The 19,158-nt window shown below is 41.7% G+C and overlaps 1 protein-coding gene across 1 annotated transcript in view; it reads left to right on the top strand.

Annotated features, from left to right (window-relative positions):
* The window catches only part of xrn1 (5'-3' exoribonuclease 1), a 32,374-nt gene extending 22,848 nt beyond the window's left edge, over window positions 1-9,526 (top strand). The window contains exons 31-41 of the mRNA XM_079647736.1: window positions 353-442; window positions 2,569-2,643; window positions 3,026-3,070; window positions 3,375-3,455; window positions 3,569-3,706; window positions 3,955-4,075; window positions 4,488-4,642; window positions 5,120-5,230; window positions 5,641-5,743; window positions 6,069-6,250; window positions 7,288-9,526. Of these exons, the coding sequence (XP_079503862.1) occupies window positions 353-442; window positions 2,569-2,643; window positions 3,026-3,070; window positions 3,375-3,455; window positions 3,569-3,706; window positions 3,955-4,075; window positions 4,488-4,642; window positions 5,120-5,230; window positions 5,641-5,743; window positions 6,069-6,250; window positions 7,288-7,599 (1,413 nt within the window). The 3' untranslated portion in view covers window positions 7,600-9,526. The remainder of the gene's footprint in view (window positions 1-352; window positions 443-2,568; window positions 2,644-3,025; window positions 3,071-3,374; window positions 3,456-3,568; window positions 3,707-3,954; window positions 4,076-4,487; window positions 4,643-5,119; window positions 5,231-5,640; window positions 5,744-6,068; window positions 6,251-7,287) is intronic.
* The last annotated feature ends 9,632 nt before the right edge of the window (window positions 9,527-19,158 follow it).

Raw genomic sequence — 19,158 nt, 5'->3', positions numbered from 1 at the left:
AACAAGGCAATGCACATAATTAGAAATTAAAAAGTGTAGAAAATAAACAATTGTAAAATATAAACATTTCTAAACTAAAACGGAACTAAAGAGTAGAAAATATACAGGTTGACCGTGAAGATAACAATCTGTAAACTATCTGACAAACAGAACACTATTGAAAGGCCCATTTACAGCTAACACAATATAAAAGTAGGATACTATTTACATGAAGTTATGGTGGAGTCCAACACAAAGTTCCAAAATGAAAGATTCTGACAGGAAATAAAAGCTGTTATTGTAAAACTTCCACATCCGTCTTCTTCCCTTTCACTCAAACTCTTCTCTGTATTCCATGTCTCCTCCCCTGCAGCATAACAGTAAACACGGCGTGGTGAAAGCAGCCTCCCAGGGCAGCAGGAGCTCTCCCTCCCAAGGTCTCGGGCAGAAACAACAGGCCAATGTAAGCAGAGTGTACCTGGGTTACATGTGTTACTTAGTGAAGCCCTCTCTCAACTTACCAGGCGCTTTAACCACGTATTCTTAATAGGGATGTGCATCTCCATCACTGAGGCCGATGCCATGCGCATCTCCATACGTCGCCACGATGCCAGACATTAACGATACATTTGAAACACCAGGCGATGCGATACGATACGATTCACCCCTGTTGGGATACAGTTCGAGACGATTTGATTCAACAATATGCGATTCGGGGCGATACGATGCGATTCAACACGATGCGAAAAATAATGATACTTCAATATGTGACCCGCTCTATCGAAATCAGTCGGAAGTCGCAACGGCTCATTTCAAAATAAACGTGGATTTGCGTAAAAAAATATTTTTTCGGGGGTTTTGTTTGATTTTAAATAAACAAAGTCTTGGCTTTCAGAATATGAAACTTTTATTTCCAAACTCACACGATAAATACATTCTTTAAGCTTGTAAAGGGAAGATGACAGGCAATCTGCTCTTCCGCAGCGCCGCCCCCCCTCCCTCTGGCTGACATTATGAATGTAAGCGTAGAGTAATCATAAATAACATGGCAGGGTCCGTTACAGTTTGTTTTCATCTGATTTCAATCAAACAAAGTCTTGGCTTTCAGAATATTAAACTTGTTTCGGCAAATTCAGATGATAAATAGAACTTTGAAGCTTGTAACGGCATGATTACAAGCGGAGAACGGAGTAACTTAACGTCACAGCAGGCATAACAACAGCCGGTGTTTCTCGTGAGGGTTTTCCCCGGAAAACAAACGCAATACACACAAACACAAAAATACACAAACACACACACACACACACACACACACACACTCGCGAGCTTCCCCCAGACCAGTAATCCAAACGAAATTATCTTCCCTCCGTACTACTTTGATCATTTGCTCCGCTAATAATCAATCAGATCGATGGATTCCAGAGAAGAGGAAACTTTGAAGGCCTTTTTCTCAAAATGATGACTCGGTGACAGTCATTATATAATGTGACATATTTCGCTTAATATTTTGAGTACAAAAACAATCCTGATATCATTAGAAAGCTAGGAATCTCCTCTTTCCAGCAGTGTATACAACTCAAAATGTGTCTTCGGGTCAATGCGACTGATTTCGATAGAGCAGGTCACATATGGTACGACAGAGGATTTTTGTTTTATTCCTTATATGCAGCAAATCATACATTAACCAAAAAGTGCTTTACATATTTGGTTCTCTCTACTAGTACTGTGCATCCCATCATGCTGTTTATTTTTTTTACCTTTTTTACCTTTAAAAGCTCTCCAGAGTACAATTGTATAACACCTCACAGTTAAACAATGTAAGGATGCATTGCTCATGATTAACAATGTGCAAATAACAGCTACCATAGAGCAATGCCCATACAGCTGCCAGCCTGATGTGCTTAACACTCAGAGGCTAACACACCAGTGAGCAGAAAGCATTGGTTTCTATCTGAACAATAAAGAAAACAAATAACCTTTCACAAACAGGTATTTCATAACTGCTTACAGTAAGGAAGACATTTCAATTATTATTGGCCGTCACAGGCTGCTGTAAGCTAAACACCTCTCTCTGACAGAACACCTCACTGAGTGATTTAACTCATGTCTAACTTTCAGGTTTCTCTTTTCAGCCGCAGACCCCACGTCGCCTCTTTATGTGCGTCGCTAAGTTCCTCGAACTATTTGTGTACTTTAAAGCGGCTCGGCATCGTTAACAATTTGCGAGCGATGTTTCAAGTTGACCGTCTTTCTTGAACAATCCGAAGTGTTGCCAAGCGTTTGATTTGTAGGTATTTTTCGGTGCGCTGTGTTTCTCTTTCTCCTCAACTTCCGTGTGTGTTGATAACTGAGACTCTCAGCCTCCGTAGTGCGAAGCAGAGATCAAGGATCGTCTCTGCTGAGTGCTGACAGGATGAGGGGATTTTATATGAATGAATCGTTTTTTTACCGATGCAAAGACGCTACAATCGGTGCATCACGAGTTCAACCCAAACTGTAGCCGATGTGCTCTCTTTCAGCCGGTGCACTCGCATCTTGAATTCTTAAACATTTTGCATCTTTGTGTCTGTCTCTCTTCTTCTTCTTCAGGAGTACAACAATGTGTGGCAGTCTCTGCAGAACTCTGCTGGCCCTCCTCTCCAACCTCCTGCTCACTGGCACAATGTACGTCTGTTTGGGAAAGCGTGTGTTTGGGCGCTTTTTAAAATGTCATTGATTGGAAAAGTCTAGTGTGGCACCTTGGGGCTGGCGGCTTTTCAACCTTTTGTACGTTATTTTACATTAAAGTTTCCATGTGAGTTTAGAGATTCATAGTGGCATAGGGTAAGGCACAGCTCTCTTATACGAAAATGAAAAAAGATGTTGATACTTAAGACGCCAAAACATATTCAAGAGTTGCAGTTTCACATCGAAATACAACGGAGCTAATACATGGCAAAGTATGCATGGTATGAGAATTCTTTGAAACAGACTAATATTGAACTTACGGTATCTTAAAGCGAGAACTTTGACTAATAAAAACAACATTGTCTGTTTCCAACTCTAGGAAGGACTTAACCAACAGGGGAAGAACCAGCACGCTAACAAAGCTGTAAGTACACACATGCTCTGAACACACATGCATGCTCTCCCAGCTTGCAACACTGCAAGATACCGGGTCATCAGCAGGAGTGCAGCATTTGTACAAATGATCCTTAAAGCAGTTTATTTATCTGAGCAGGGACATGTGGAAGAATATATCAGTAATAATAACATATAAAGGAAGCTTTGGGTCAAGGGAAAGATCAACAGATGGTTATGTTTATTTATTTGTAAACCGTTATTCTCATTGCTTTTTTGTTGCTATATTTATACTTTTGTGAATATGTGGTTTAAATATTATGTGTACTTTACAGGCCCCAGTTGGTTGCATCAGACTGTTGAAGAAAAATGAAGACGTCAACTCCCTTTTCCCCCCCCAGAACACAGCCAATAAGGTACATGCACGAACACACACACTTTTAATCTCCTTTTCCCATTTTCTATCTATTATATTTTTGAGCTGTAAGAGACAAAGGCTTGCATGTCCTTACATATTCCTCTCGCTTAGTCTACCACTGAGTTCGAGGACCTGATAGCCAGCCTGCAGATCTCCAAGGGCAACCAGCAAACTCCACCGCCGCCTGCTCCCCAACAAGTAACCACCTGCCAATCAGATGGCCCGCTGTCCCCTCAGTCCTTTGCAATGGTGAGTGTTGCTGAAAAAGGTTTGGTTCAAATATTTAGTATTTTGATGGAGACTTGATGAGATCTTTCTTTTATACCCCTTTAAAACGTATGTGGCCATAAGTTGTTTCCATCATTATTTTTAGATTGGAATAGTCTTAATCATTTTTCATATGTATTGTGTTCCTTTCTTTTATTTCAATCCAGCCATTCTTTGCTTGGACAGCTCAGGATAACTAAACTGGGTCTGTGTGTTCTCTCTTGTTGCAGAAGGGAACCCTGATGCTGAAGGAGATGCTGAAGATTGACGGCGCTGGAACAGGAAGTCCCCCCCCTCAGGAGGCCGCCGGGGGCCAGCAGCAGAACAGGAGACGGTCCAACAAGAAACTGGGTACAAAACCGTCGCTACACCACACGCAAATGTTCTGTGAGCACATTTATAGACCCAGATGTTTTTCTTTAAAGATTTGTTTTCGTTTTTGTTACAATAATGAACAGACAAACAATATGAGAGCAGACAGGGTCATCCTGGGTCAAAATAAATGCTTACTATGTTGTAGAAAATATTATACATAATATACATACATACAATACGTACTTTCACACACATCTATACAATCGTATACACATTTCTCTCCTTAGAGGCTCCAACAGTATGTGCATACGTGTATACATATGTAGGCATGGAGGGCTAACAAAGGCAGGGTCACATCACACTATCAGGGTCTTTGTGCCACTTTGTCCTTTATTGACCTTTTTTTAAATGTGTTTTTTCCTTTTCATCCAATGTTCACTCCCTCCAGCAGCCAATATGACCTCCCCCCACGGTGACGGTCCTGTTTTACCCCCTCCAAATCTCTCCAACGCCGTTCTGAACAGTAAGGTGTCGGAGCTGGCGTGCATCTGTGTGGGGTTAGGGATGGCCCCGCCCGATTTCAGCTTCATAAGCAACAGACAGGTAAGTCGACGCTTTGAAACATACATGGAATTCATGTTTGAATGTTTTTGCTCTCATGCTTTACTGCATATTACACACCTTCACCTTCACCAATTAACTCCAGAAGGAGCTGGCATCGTCACGAGAGGGAGCTGTGCACTTTATTAGTTTACTGGAAATGTCATTTTATTATATTTTATCTGATGAAACAAACTCAAAGACAGATTAAACTGCACCAATAGGTAACATTTAGGATTTGAAGCCAAGATGAAAGCTTTAAACTGCTGAGCTAAAAACAATGAGCGTTCTCTTGATTCACTATGTTCCATCAGGGAGTGGCTGCTAAGTGAAGTGTGACACCTAGTAGTAACGTTTCTGTATTCTCATTTGGTCTGTTGTTTTGCTAAATATCAAAGCGTAATAGCTGCAGATATATGGCCCCCTAGTCTACAGGAGTGGGTCTGTTTGTGTTGCACTAACTTTGTCCTCTCTCCCCAGACTGTAGTGTGTCAGGTGAAGCTGTCCAATGGGCTCATGGTTCACGGTCCCCAGTGCCAATCAGAAAATGATGCCAAGGAAAAAGCTGCCTTCTTTGCCCTCCAGAGACTGGTACATCTCACACGCACGCACACACACACGCACGCAAGGGTTTAAATGTGCTTGCAGTAGTTAGTTGGATGCAGTAGCCATTTTATTTTTCGCAGGATCTGGGAAGTCCAGTTATTCCAGTGGCAATTATTTTCCTCATATCGTTTAACACATTGCAATGGGAACGTGCATTTGATTTTATCACAGCAGCATTTAGCCAGATGATTTATTACGTTTAAGTTGAGCTGTGTTCAACATCTTTGGTGGTTAACCCTGTGTTTTATTGGTATTTACCATACAAGAGAAAAACAAGTCATTTATGTCTACTGAGAGCATCACTTGCCATCCAAACTGTAAAGGAGTGTAAATGTGAATACGTTGGTGTTGTTCAGATTTCCAGTTAGAGCTTCTCTCTCTGTCCTCTCCTGTAGAACTCTTTGGGGTCGGGCTTCCCCCTCCCACCTGCTCTCTTCCCAGGAGTGGGTCAGATACGACCCCCACCCTTAGGCATGAACCCCGTCTTCAGCCAACAAGGTCTGTCTTCTCTCCTTACATCTTACATGACGAGTCTGTGAGGAAAGAAGGATATCAACAGCATTTTCTTTCATTCAAATTCAACTAAAAATTAATTTCTTGAATATAAACTTTTGAAATATAACCTGTTGATGATTTTATTCCCATCAACCTATTGATTATTCAACTTATGATTTGATTTATTTTCCATTGTTTTTATGAATGGCTAGTAATAACCATATTTCACGGTCTGCTAAGTCAATTCAAAATCTTTATCGTAAATATGAATACATTAATTTGACCCTTTCTCTGGCTGTTATCTCATGTGCGTCCTCGTGTCCTCCAGGCGGTATGCTGCTGCCTCCCCAGGGCTTCGGCCCCGGCCCCCTCTGGGGGATGCCGCTGCCCCCCCACCACCACCCGAACCAGCAGTTCTTCGGAGCACCAGGACCCTTCCCTGGGGCCCCCCGCCACCAGAACCCTGCATCAATGCCCATTGGCTCACACAACCAGTTTGTCCCGCTGCAGGTACGAAAACGATTGAGATATGTTTGAAATAATGTTGCTGTATTTCTAATTCCTGTGCTGATTCTGTGTGAATGAGCTTTACTGTGTCTGTAATAATCTGTTTATGTAGGTTAACCTTTGTACCATGATGTTGTTTTTATGCTATGGTTTTGGTTCCTGTTGAGTCTGCTAAATCCTATTGATATATGTTAAGGGTCGCTCGCATAACATAAACATGTAGTCAACATTTAACGTCCGTTGCTACGTTGTCTAATACATTTTTACTGTGGGTGATATAAAAAACTGTAATACTCTCTGAGTCTTCACACACAGGCTCCAGAAAGACTCGTATTGTGACTATTACACTGCTGTGCAACAAGAAGGGTCATTCACTTGAATTACCAGTGTCCCTGTGTTTCCAAAGAGTGGGGCAGTGAGGATGTCTTTTTGTAAGTGAGCCTGGACGTTAGCATTGTTAGGGTTCCCTCCATAAAAATAAGATTTTTCCCTTTTTTAATTTTGTTATATTGCAGAAAATAAGAATTTCCCAAACCCACGTTTATTCTCCACACATTAACACCACCCTGCAGAACTCAAAAACCTAAATTAGGCTATAAACGACACCGTGGTCGCATGGCTACGCGTCGCAACCGCTAAGTTAAATGTGGCTAATGCTCGGCATGATGTCGCAATGATGAGTAGTTTATTCAGGCGCTTGTTAGCAGCTTGTGTTTAACGATACATAGAAGCTACTGTCATGTATTAGTGGGGTATTTACTATTATTTTTTGTCGTAGAACAACATGTAAAGACTCTTAAGCCTCTGCCAACCACAGACCTTATTTCAGGCATCTTGCCACTTTTCTTTTTACTTGGAGACAAGGGAACCAAAGTTTTAAAATGCCGACTAATTCCCAGGTTTCAGGACTCATTCCTGCACCACTTTATTGTGTTATATCCTAGTGTTAGAAAACGGATCAACCACAATTCCTTCTGTTCTCGTTTAGACAAAGTAGAGTCTTTTTAACCCAGCTTCTCGACCGTCCTCTGACACTTCAGGTGACCAAGAAGCGAGTCTCCGCCAACAAGAAGAACCAGGACACTCGGGAGTTTTACAGCGCCGCCCACACTGTGACCAGGAACCAATCACAGAAACCCCAGAACCAGCCCTTCGGCGATCAGCTCGCTCAGTGCGAACCCCAGGGCGTTAACGTCGGCCAAGTAGCAGACCTCGTCTCCACGACAACAGCAGTCCCACACACCCCTCCTCGACAAAACATCCCGGTGACAGGCCACACCCCCAGCTCCTCCTCCAAGAAGAAGCACAGGAAACTGGCAGTCAACTTTGAGGCGGCGAAAGTGTCCGAGTGATGAGCTGGTGTGTGTGAGTGTGTGAGGAGAGAGAAGTGTGCCTGGTGTTTTTAAGCTGCTGTTTTAAAGCCTGACTCACCATCTCTGATCAAAACCTCATCAATGTGAAAGATTTTTCCCACTTGCTATGTCTATGAACATACTTATAATGTTTCAGTATGGGGATTGAATCTGTTTATAGCACTATATCATAGTAACAAGCACTTATGAATATCCATAATACAAAAAAAATACTATGATCCCTCGAATGAGCAGTTATGACCTTTAAGTCATTATGAAATCATTTATAATGTGTTTTGATTATCATTAGAAAAATTATGGATATTTATAATTCCTTATAACTCTACAGTGCTATATAATGCTATAATGACAAGTATGGTTATATAACATTATAGACCTGGTGTAAAAGAAAGTGTTACTTTATAGTCGTATGTAGTTCACAAACAACATTATTCCCACTTCAATCTAACATAACCCCCCCCCCCTGAGATCCTTACGTGAGTGTAACCCTGCTCTGAACAGCTGAGAGGCGGGGGGGATTCACAGACTTGAGTTGCTTTTGCCTTAGTTTTGGATTCTCAGGGACATTTACTCTGCACACTGAAGCTTCAGACTTGCACTCAAGTGTCAACTACTTCCTGCTTCCTAATACTTAGTTATCCGCATGTAAGTCTTGAGAAAACTACTTGCATACGATACTTTTTAGGGGGGGTATTTATGTTGTTTGAGGTTTGGATCAGCGGTGTGTTTTAATGTTGTTTTGTAATCCTCTCCCATCAAGTCTTTTATTTCCTTCAGACTCCTGAAGCTTTGCTGCATTTTTATACTTTTTTATTAATGGTTTGTAAAGCGCCAAAGTAAAAATGTAGAGTGCAAAATTATGACATGATAAATTATTGGAATAAAAAAAAAAATGTTCCGATTATACGGCCACTGCAGCACATAGTCAGATTCCAACTGTTGAAAATGTAAGGCTTTTTCTTTTTTGTCAATTACATTTTTTTATAAATGGAGTCCTTTTTTATTTGAATGTTGCAGTCTGTCAGATGTCTCAAGCTCTTTTGGACCTCCATTTAGTGGCAGATTATTGTGGCAGATTTTACACAGGTGCAAAAAAAGAGGGAAAATATATTTTTAGCTTCCACTAGTGTATTTTTTAAAGAGATCCGACAACTTTTCTTGTAAATTTGGGAGCTTCCGTAGTTTATAATTCCATGTACTTTTCACATCTTAAATGGTAATAAAAGACAACGGTTAGGATTTGATGGATTGTGGAAGATTTTAGTATTTGTCCAAAAATGAAGATACTTGAGTTATTACAGTTCTTATTATTTTTGTATCTGTGTAAATGCAGCCTTGTTATCTGATTGATAGATTAAAAACAATACGTCCCTACTTAATTTCTCTTTGAGATTAATGTTAGAAACGATGCTTGGTTGTTGTTTTTTTAAAAGCTGTTTGGATATTTAAAATTCTGGGACGTACACATATGAAATCTCTTTTTTTTTTTCTTCAGATTTTATGGATACTCTTTTTCAAGACAGTCTTGGGGTCTTTTCTAAGGAAGTTATTGTTTCAATAATGTTTGAGTTGGAAATGCAGTGCTGGAAGCAGCTGTAGCTACTTAAATTAAGTGTCTTTACGTTGTCCTTGTATGGAGGCACACAGGCGTGAATGTGGTGAGAATGCCATTCTAAATCTGATATCCTTACGCCGACCCGAGGTCTCTACAAGGTTTGTAGGGCTCTGATGCAATAGGGGGTGTTTTAAAACATTTGGAAATTAAGGCACACCTGTTGTATATGTAATTTCTCTTTAAAAAGTGAAACAAAGTACGTAAATTTCAACATGAAGAGCTAATAATTTGCTTTTTTTGATCTAGGAATGTGCTGTACATATCCATTTAATAAATTACTTTTTTTTGTTACATTTTGACTGCTTCTTTTTTGCACAGAAAAATAAAAATGACCATTACTAAAACTCCAAATGTGAATGTTAAGTTCACTTGTGTGTGTTTCAAAATGGGATATCTCTCTAAACCTTGGACAAGTCTACCTAACGTTTGGTATTTGATTATTAGGGGTTATGTATTTTGTTTTAACATTTTTTTTAAATGTGTTAAGATTTAAGAATATGTCCTTTTAATCCTCAAAAATAAAAAACAGTTTTTGTCCTCAGATATTATAGTTGTAATACTTAAATTGACCACAAGAGGCTGAAGTGCATTACCACGGAGAATCTATTATTGACGCTTTTAGGCTTGTTTAGATTAGAACATTGAGAAGTCATGGGGCCTTTCTAATTTCTCTAATTTACCCTCCTCGAATTCTTGGTCCTAGTGACCATGGATGTATGTAGTGACCCGGAAATAGATTTCAGGGCGCCATGTTGAAGCACATCTCATTTATCTAAATGCACATCGAGGATCGAGCATCGAGGAGATAATAATCGAGGATACACTGATGGGTCCTCCGCCAATGTATTTCCGGCAACAGTGATGTTTAAAAGAGTTGTGATGCACGGCCGGATTTATCTCAGCCAATGACAGCTCTGCATGCATCCCCTGGATATTATTTTAGTAACTGCTTTAATTGAGACGCGATTTTTACAGTGAGAACAGCTGTGAGGTCCGTGCAGAAAGCAGAGCAGTGTGTATAATATATACAGTGTTTCTCAGTATAACAGGCCTGAGTCATTCTACAAAAATGGTGGAAGTACTGTCACTTACTTTTGCAGACACCAAAATACATTTTGTTGACCCAGTAGCGAGCCGTGACTTTTATACCTAGGCCCTCTGACCCACCCCTTCCCTCGAAAAAAAAAAGAAGAAGTTATTACGCCACAGCGTATACTTCAGCGGAATATCAAAAACAACGGCCCGGGGTGCAAAACTCATCAATGAAAGCGACCCTCTACCACACAAAACAACACCTGTAAATAACCCAATTTGTGTTCTTTGAAATTGAAAAGGATATTGCATTGTGTTTGTTACTTTCGTTGCAGTTGTATATATAGCTGCTTTCAAACCAAGTACTTTGTCGTACTTAGTTCCCAGCACTTAGTTCCCCCATGGAACTAAAGAATAGATCGCGTTCACACCGGAATAAGTCCCTGAGGGAAGATTACCCAAGTGAAGCAAGCCACCCGGATGTGCGCCGGACTCTGAGGAAAATATTCGTTGTGGCCAAACGGCGGTACTACACTTCCGTATCAGTCGCTGGGCCCGGAAATACTTTTTCCCATTGACTAACATTGGGAAAGAGACGTCTGTAAATCGTTTGATTTAAAAAAAAAAACTAAATAAGCTACCCAGTACACTTGTATAGCCCTTATTAAAACATTCCGTCCTCAAGTTGTAAAATGTGCTAATAACGTTATTCTGAGTTATTTTCCTCTGCATTATGAACGCGGATCCAACACGGGACCGCGCCGCCCAGCTCGTTCATGTGACGTGTTCAGTACTACATGAGTTTTACCTTTACCCATGGATGCACAATAAGAACGGATTATATGATTATATGAATACTGTCGTGACGTTTCGCTCTCTCAAAAGTTGGGCCATTTTGTCTTCATGCGCCAATGAGCAACTCTCATAGGAATGAACGGGGCTCCGGGGGACCTTATTTCGGAAAAAGTATGTATTGAAGTCAATGGAGAGAGAAAGATTATCTTTCAATCCCGTTTGAATTGTGCCACGAATTACACATTTTGATGTTTGTCAATTTAAAAGATAATTTTGCAAGTCAAAAAATAAAAGATGTGTCGTAAAACTGTGAAGTAACACTTTTTTTTGTGTGAAACCGCTCAATTAACTACATCTCCCGTCTCGCACCACACACCAAGACGGCCGTCACGTTGGCACATTTCACTTCTTTCTTTCAGAATGAGGCGAAAAGTATAAAAGAGGTGAAAATCACTACAATTCTGGGCATGTTGAGAGCTGTACATACACAAAAGGAGAGTTAGTCGGTTCCGTAAGAGCCAGCATGCGGGACCGGGATTCTGGGATTTATAGTCTTTCTAGTTGCGTATTTTTCATAGTCTTATATTTCAACAGTTTTACGACAAACTGTGACTCTTTTGACATGGAAATTACTTTTTAAGATTGACAAACGTCATATTTGTGGCACAATTCAAACGGGATTGAAAGATAATCTTTCTCTCCCCATTCACTTCAATACATAATTTTTCTGAAATAAGGTCAGTTTGAATTGTGCTGTGAATTACACTATGATGTTTGTCAAATTAAAAGATAATTTAAAAAAAAGGTTGCCGTAAAACTTTGAAGTAAGACTTTTTTTGTGTGAAATGAACTACATCGCTGGTCTCGCACAACAACACACGTCACCAAGATGGCCGTCAATACTGTCTTGCCAAACAAGGGATTGACTACCCTCACTATCACCAAATGAAACACGTCCAGAAGAATGTCATGCAAAGCTGCCTGCCTGCCTGCCTTCCTTCAATTCTCCCTGAACTGCCTGATCTGTTCAATGTTAACCATTTGTGCAGATAGCATGAAGTAGAAAAGATCGCCGATGCTAATGTAGCGTTAGCGTTAGCATGTCTCCCCGGGGGCATCCGGGCTTAAACTGTGTATTAAGAATGATCACACCGGTGTGACAGTACTCTTCAAAGGGTTCACGAAATATGACTACTACTCTTACTGTTTAATATTTTTGGGTTACTTAATGTTACTTCACGTTAAGGCTAATAAAAATGACAAAGCTAAGGCTGTAATGCTAACTAACGTGCTCATTTACACGACTGGGATTTGTAGTCTTTCTAGTTGCGTATTTTATTTTCATAGACAAACTGACTTTTTTGACATGGAAATGATTTTTTAAGATTGACAAACATATGTGTAACTCATGGCAATTCAAACGGGATTGAAAGATATGTTTTCTCTCCCCATTGACTTCAATACTTAAAGGTGACCTATCATGCAAAATACACTTTTGTACGCATTTTATACATGAATATGTGTCCCCGGTGTTCCAGGGAACTCACCGAGTGTCAGAAATCACAACCCTCTCTATTTTCCTCCATACCCAAATCTCTTAAAAAGGGGCTGCATCGGATCTGATACAGACTGATCCAGATTTGAACACTTCTGTGACGTCACAGAAGTGGTGCTACGGCGATTGGGCCAACTCCACCAATCAGGAGGAGACAGCCACGGACATTGCCGTTCGAAAGCGCTGGAGACGCTCTAGTACATATGCCAGGCCTGTAGATGGTGCTGTTCTCACAGAATCAGCCCATGCAAAGACAGTGTTAAATTGAGCGAAATGAGGAATGGCTAAAATGCATGATCTGTTTGGTATTTTGAAAAATAAAAAGTATAAATATGCCTTATATAGGTATGGTCCTACACTATATTATTCAAATATAGCATGATAGGTCCACTTTAATTCTTCTGAAATAAGGTCCCATGGGTCGGAAGTAGATGGGCGGGACTTTGCCTCTCTATGGAAACAAGAAAAGCTTCACAGCGGGCGGAACTTGTCATAAAGTCAGCGATAATAAAACCCACCCATTTAGAGGGATGATATGATTGGCCAATTGTACTGTCATTTGACATTACTCTCTCGTTCAGTTACTATAGAGAGGCGGAGTCCCGCCCATCTACTTCCGACCCATGGGACCTTATTTCAGAAAAATTATGTATTGAAGTCAATGGGGAGAGAAAGATTATCTTTCGATCTCGTTTGAATTGTGCCAAGAATTATACATATCATGTTTGTCAATAATAAGAAATAATTTCCATGTCAAAAAAGTCACAGTTTGTCGTAAAACCGTTGAAATATAAGACTATGAAAAATACGCAACTATAGAAAGACTACAAATCCCAGAATCCCGGTCCTGCATGCTGGCTCTTACGGAACCGATTAACTCTCCTTGTGTGTATGTACGGCTATCAACATGCCCAGACTTGTAGTGATTTTCACCTCTTTTAATACTTTTCGCCTCATTCTGAAAGAAAGAAGTGAAATGTGCCAACGTGACGGCCGTCTTGGTGTGTGGTGCGAGACGGGAGATGTAGTTCATTGAGCGGTTTCACACAAAAAAAAGTGTTTTACGACACAGTTTTTTTTTTTTGTTGCATAATTATCTTTTCAATTGGCAAACATCATATGAGTAATTCGTGGCACAATTTAAACGGGATCAAAAGATCATCTTTCTATCGCCATTGACTTCTTAATCTATCGATTAGATTTATGATTAGAAAATTCTATGGCCCAATCCCAAACCACGCCCTACACCCTACCCCTACACACTACCCTTCCGTGACGGAGTGAACTCCGTGGAGTGACTCAATGAGTCGTGGCTCAATGAGGCTCCCTCCTGTCAGATGGAGGGAGTAAATACAGCCGCAAGCTTTGGGACAAACTCCCCTCTCTCCGGCAGAAACACGAAATGCCGTTTGTAACAAGGGTTTCAAATCAGCATCTCTTAGACAAAGATTTTTAAATTAATAACTCAAATGAAACTCCAAACATCTTTAATTGTGCTCTTTAAGTTTTAAACCTAAGCTTCTTAGTTTTTGCAACAATCTGTAAATATACACAACTTTATAATAAAATGCACACATTTACCTTTTTCTAGACCAGGGGTTTTCAAAGTTTGGGTAGGTGAGCCTCCCCTCAGAGAACATAAGAACAGAATTTATACACGGCATCTATTGCACGTCTGTCCGTCCTGGGAGAGGGATCCCTCCTCTGTTGCTCTCCCTGAGGTTTCTCCCATTTTTCCCTTTAAACTGTGGGGTTTTCTCTGGAAGTTTTTCCTTGTACGATGTGAGGGTCTAAGGACAGAGGGTGTCGTATTGTCATACTGATATTCTGTACAAACTGTGAAGTCCACTGAGACAAATGTAACATTTGTGATATTGGGCTATATAAATAAACATTGATTGATTGAACAGCCGCGCCCCCCCCTCCCAATTATTATTGCTGTTATTATTATTATTATTATTGTTGTTGTTGCTAATGCAGGGGTATTCAATTGCATTTCAAAGAGGTCCAGTAAGAGAAAATGTAATTAAATGCTCTGTTTTCGCTGTCTACCTTCCGCCATTAGAAATTACTCCGACTGTTTCTCTCCTCTTGTCGTGTCTCTGTGTGTGTGTTTGAATCTATCGTGCTGACTGCACCGATTTGATTGGCTGAGTAGCGTCACCTCCTTAAAACATTAAACAATAACTTTTTTAAACCTTTTTATTTTTATGTTTTAAACATATTGTATAAAACTCCCCCACTACTTGGACTATTCCTTGCACTCCTCTAGAATAAGCCCGAATGGTCTCAACCATATTGCATCAGTAACGTGCACTTGTTATTATAGCAAGATCGCAAGGACGCTGGTCGCGATCGGAAAATTGAGTGTTGTTCAGTTTGTGTGTTGTGGAACATGCGTGTCCGTGCATGAAAATATACCTGTTAAGTGTAAGTATTAATATGTCTGCATGTAACTGCATTATAACTGTTCCACAGTAAGAGGGCGCTATAGGCGTAAGGAGGCGCAGCTATTGTAGCTGACGTCAGATATCAGATATAAGGGATTGTTCCCTGCCCTTCTATCTCTCTCTCTCTCTCTAGCTCTCATGGAGAGCAGGTCAAGTGGTGCAATGCACATATGAAAATAAACCACGCCAGTTAAGGCTAAAGAATACCTCGTCGTCATGACCAGTTTATTGCTATACATGTGACTCTGTCAACAATACCACACACCCAATTACAATTGCATGTTCAATTCACTACCCTGGAAGTTAATACAGTTGTTAAAGTTGGAACAGCCTGTGGAAAGCCGTTCTTCCTTGCATGTCAGTCGCCGACACCTTCTTACAGAGGACAGGCACATCTAGCTGCAGCACGACCCGTATATTTCCGCACGCCGTGTTCTCAAGACATATTTTTTTTTAACATTTTCAACATGGTGGATAAATCCTTATATGCTCCCGGTAACACGCTGAACGTCAACTTTGCCTCCTTATTACACTCACCCCTACTTTAGTGGGAACAATGAGTCTGCGTCTTTGATGCACAGAGGAAAAAACGCAGATCATCCTCTCGCTGCAGCCTTGACCGGTACTTGCTTTTGATCAAAGTCAATGCGGAAAACCTGCACTCACACAGATAGGGGGAGGTGAAGGGAATGAGCACTTTTACAGCCTTTTTGGCTAGGTGGGGGAACTCGGTCTCCACAGACAGCCACAAGTGGGCAAGTGTCACTTTACTCGTCTCTTTCTCGTTCTTTTGTGTCTCACGCTGCGCCTCCCCTGAAGCTCTCTGGCGCCCCCCAGGGGAGGCGCGCCTCACACTTTGAAAACCGCTGTTCTAGACTAAACACAGGTATGAGTATAAGTTAAACAAATATGAGGTTATCATGAGGTTGTTAACAATTTATCAGTGGATGTTTGCTGGAACTTGTAAACAGCGTGTTTCCTGACGGACACACACAGCGTTGAGACCGGTCAGGTAGAGACCGGTCTCAAGTCAGCACCGATGCAGACTCGCCGTTTGATGGCTTGATAGCCCACTCCCCCTCCAAACCGCTCCACACTTGTTGGTTTGGAACAGCATTTAATGTGGCGGACCCTCCGCGCGAACGCGCAAACGGAGGGGTCGTGTGTAGGGGTAGGGCGTCGTTTGGGATTGGGCCTATAGCTAGTATCTCTATGCCTCTAGCTGGGCCCTCTGTGAATTCATTGCTGGACCACCAATCAGCTCCTATCTTCACAGTAACTCGTCAGAAACATCCAGCGACCTGGAATATAATAAGTATCCTTTCGCCTCTACCACCATGGAACTTGGAGAGACCCTGATCAGTGAAGTTGGGGAAGAACGAATGAAAGTCTGGAAGGAAATGATAGAGAACACCAATATGAAAAATAACAGCAGGAAGGCCCGGGCTACAATCCGCCGTCTTGGCGAGGACTGAACCACACCACCCATAATCACGGTCACAGCAAACTTGGTTGCATCACAGCTGGTGGTCAACAGCCGTAACCAACACCGCCGCCAACCCACAGGAGAACACCATCGCACAGTGGTATCAGACCATCCACAACCAGCCAGCCCTCTGACCAAACCCTTCGATATAGAAGAACTCAAAACTGCAATGGATAAGCTGAAACCCGGAAAAGCAGCAGGGATTGATGACATACTAGCAGAAATGATACAGCACCTGGGACCTAACACAAAGACCTGACTCCTGGAGATGCTGAACACATGTATGGCACAAAAAACCATCCCTTCTGTCTGGAGAAAGGCCAAAGTTGTTGCAATCCCCAAACCCGGCAAAGACCCATCATCCCCAAAGAGCTACCGACCCATTTCCCTCCTCTGCATCACTTACAAGCTCTACGAGAGGCTGCTACTCCAACGCCTCATGCCACTCATAGACACCAAGCTGACTAAAGACCAAGCTGGTTTCCGTCCTGGCCGCTCCTGTGCTGGACAGCTACTCAACCTCACCCAACACATTGAGGATGGGTTTGAAGGAAAACAAATAACTGGAGCAGCCTTCATAGATCTTTCTGCTGCCTATGACACTGTCCAACACCGTACAATGGTCAGGAAACTACTGGACATGACTGATGACCTGAATCTTTGTCAAGTCATCAAAAGCCTCTTCAACAACAGGCGCTTCTACGTCCAGTTAAATGACCAGAGGAGCAAATGGAAAGCCCAAAAGAACGGCCTCCCACAAGGTAGCGTACTGGCCCCGCTCCTGTTCAACATATACACAAACGACCAGCCATTACCCCCAGAATGCCAGCGTTTCATCTACGCAGATGACCTCTGCATCACCACCCAACAAGTAGACCTCCAGAAGATTGAGCCTGTCCTTGAAAGTGCCCTCCAAGAAATGTCAAGCTACTACAATAACAACCACCTGAAACCCAACCCATCAAAAACCCAACTATGCAGCTTCCACCGGAGGAACCGAGACGCTAAAAAAGAACTGAGTGTCACCTGGGATGGCCACAAACTGTCCAACCACACGCATCCCATGTATCTTGGTGTTACACTGGATAGGACACTCTCTTTCAAGAAACACCTGGAGAACACCAAAGCCAAGGTCAACAACCGCAACAACATCCTTCGCAAACTAGTGAACTCCAAGTGGGGCGCAGATCCGCCAACAATCCGTGCAACTGCCATGGCCCTGTGTTTCTCTACAGCAGAGTATGCCTGCTCAAGCTGGAGCCGATCACGTCACACCAAACTGGTCGACACAGCCTTAAATGACACCTGCTGCATCATCACGGGATGCGTTAAGACAACACCTTTCCTGTGCCTACGCGCTAGCCGGCATCTCTCCCCCGCACATCAGACGACTAGGTATCGCTCAAGATGAACGGAGAACACAGGAGACAGACATCAGACACGTAGCACCCCCACGCAGGCTCCGATCCAGAGCCAGTTTTCTGCAGACAGTCCTGCCCCTGCAGACAACCAAACAAGCAGCAAAGACCAACATCTGGGAAGATGAATGGCAAATAAATGACACACAAGCTCTTGAATGGCTGGACAGAGGAATCACACCAACGGAAAGCCTCGCTAGTGGCCACGACCTTGGCTGGACAACCTCGAAGTCACTTAATAGACTGCGTGTGGAACAGGGGAGGTGCAAAGCACTGATGAAAGTGTGGAACTACACCACAGAAGACACATGCAGCTGTGGATCAGTGCAGACAATGTCCCACCTACTGGAATGTGCCGATGCCCCCCGGTGCAGTCCAGAAGACCTGACAGAACCTACCCCATCAGCTGTGGCCTTTGCAGAACGACATCTGAGATTGCTACGGACTCGAAGAAGAAGAAGTAACTCGCAGAGACGAGCTTCTTTCATTTAACCCTTCAAATTCAAACAGAAACTGAATAGGCAGATTCGAAGGATTTATGTCTTTGGAAATATTATTTATTTTAAATACAATTAAATGAAGTTATTTTGGTAAAACTAATGACAAATACAACAAAAAATATATTTAAACAAAATATATAGTTTTCATTTAAAAGATTTATTTTTCTATAAATAAATCTCAGTCACATTTACATAACATTACCTACATTAAATATAACACTGAAATGGTAAAATAAAACGTGAATTATTATTAATAATACCAAATAAATGTCAGTCACCCAAAATTACGTCATTGGTGTTACTGCTACAAAAACGCTTTTATTTTTGAAATATTTTTGAAATTTCTGAAGAGCTTCCTGTAACAAGAGATCATTTGAGGCAGTGCAGTGGACTAAGACAGGGAAAGTCAGATACTTTAGGCTACTTTGTTTGTTAAAGATGTCATTTTATCTTCGAATTTTACATGCAGCTTTTAAGTCTGTCATTAGTGTTACTCATTTCATAGCCCTAGGGGTGAACATTTGAACGGGAAAATGTATTGCATTGAAGAGTTAAACAATTTTGATATTGACTGAAGCCATATGTGGTCTAACACATGGCAGCCATTTTGTTAAAATGGTAGTGCTTTCTCCAAATTGTCACTGGTGTTACCGTCACTGGTGTTACTCTTCTTCCTGGCAACACCAG

This window comes from Notothenia rossii (genome assembly GCF_949606895.1).
Source record: "Notothenia rossii genome assembly, chromosome: 9".
NCBI lineage: Eukaryota > Metazoa > Chordata > Actinopteri > Perciformes > Nototheniidae > Notothenia > Notothenia rossii.
This window is presented reverse-complemented; position numbering and strand designations above follow the sequence as displayed.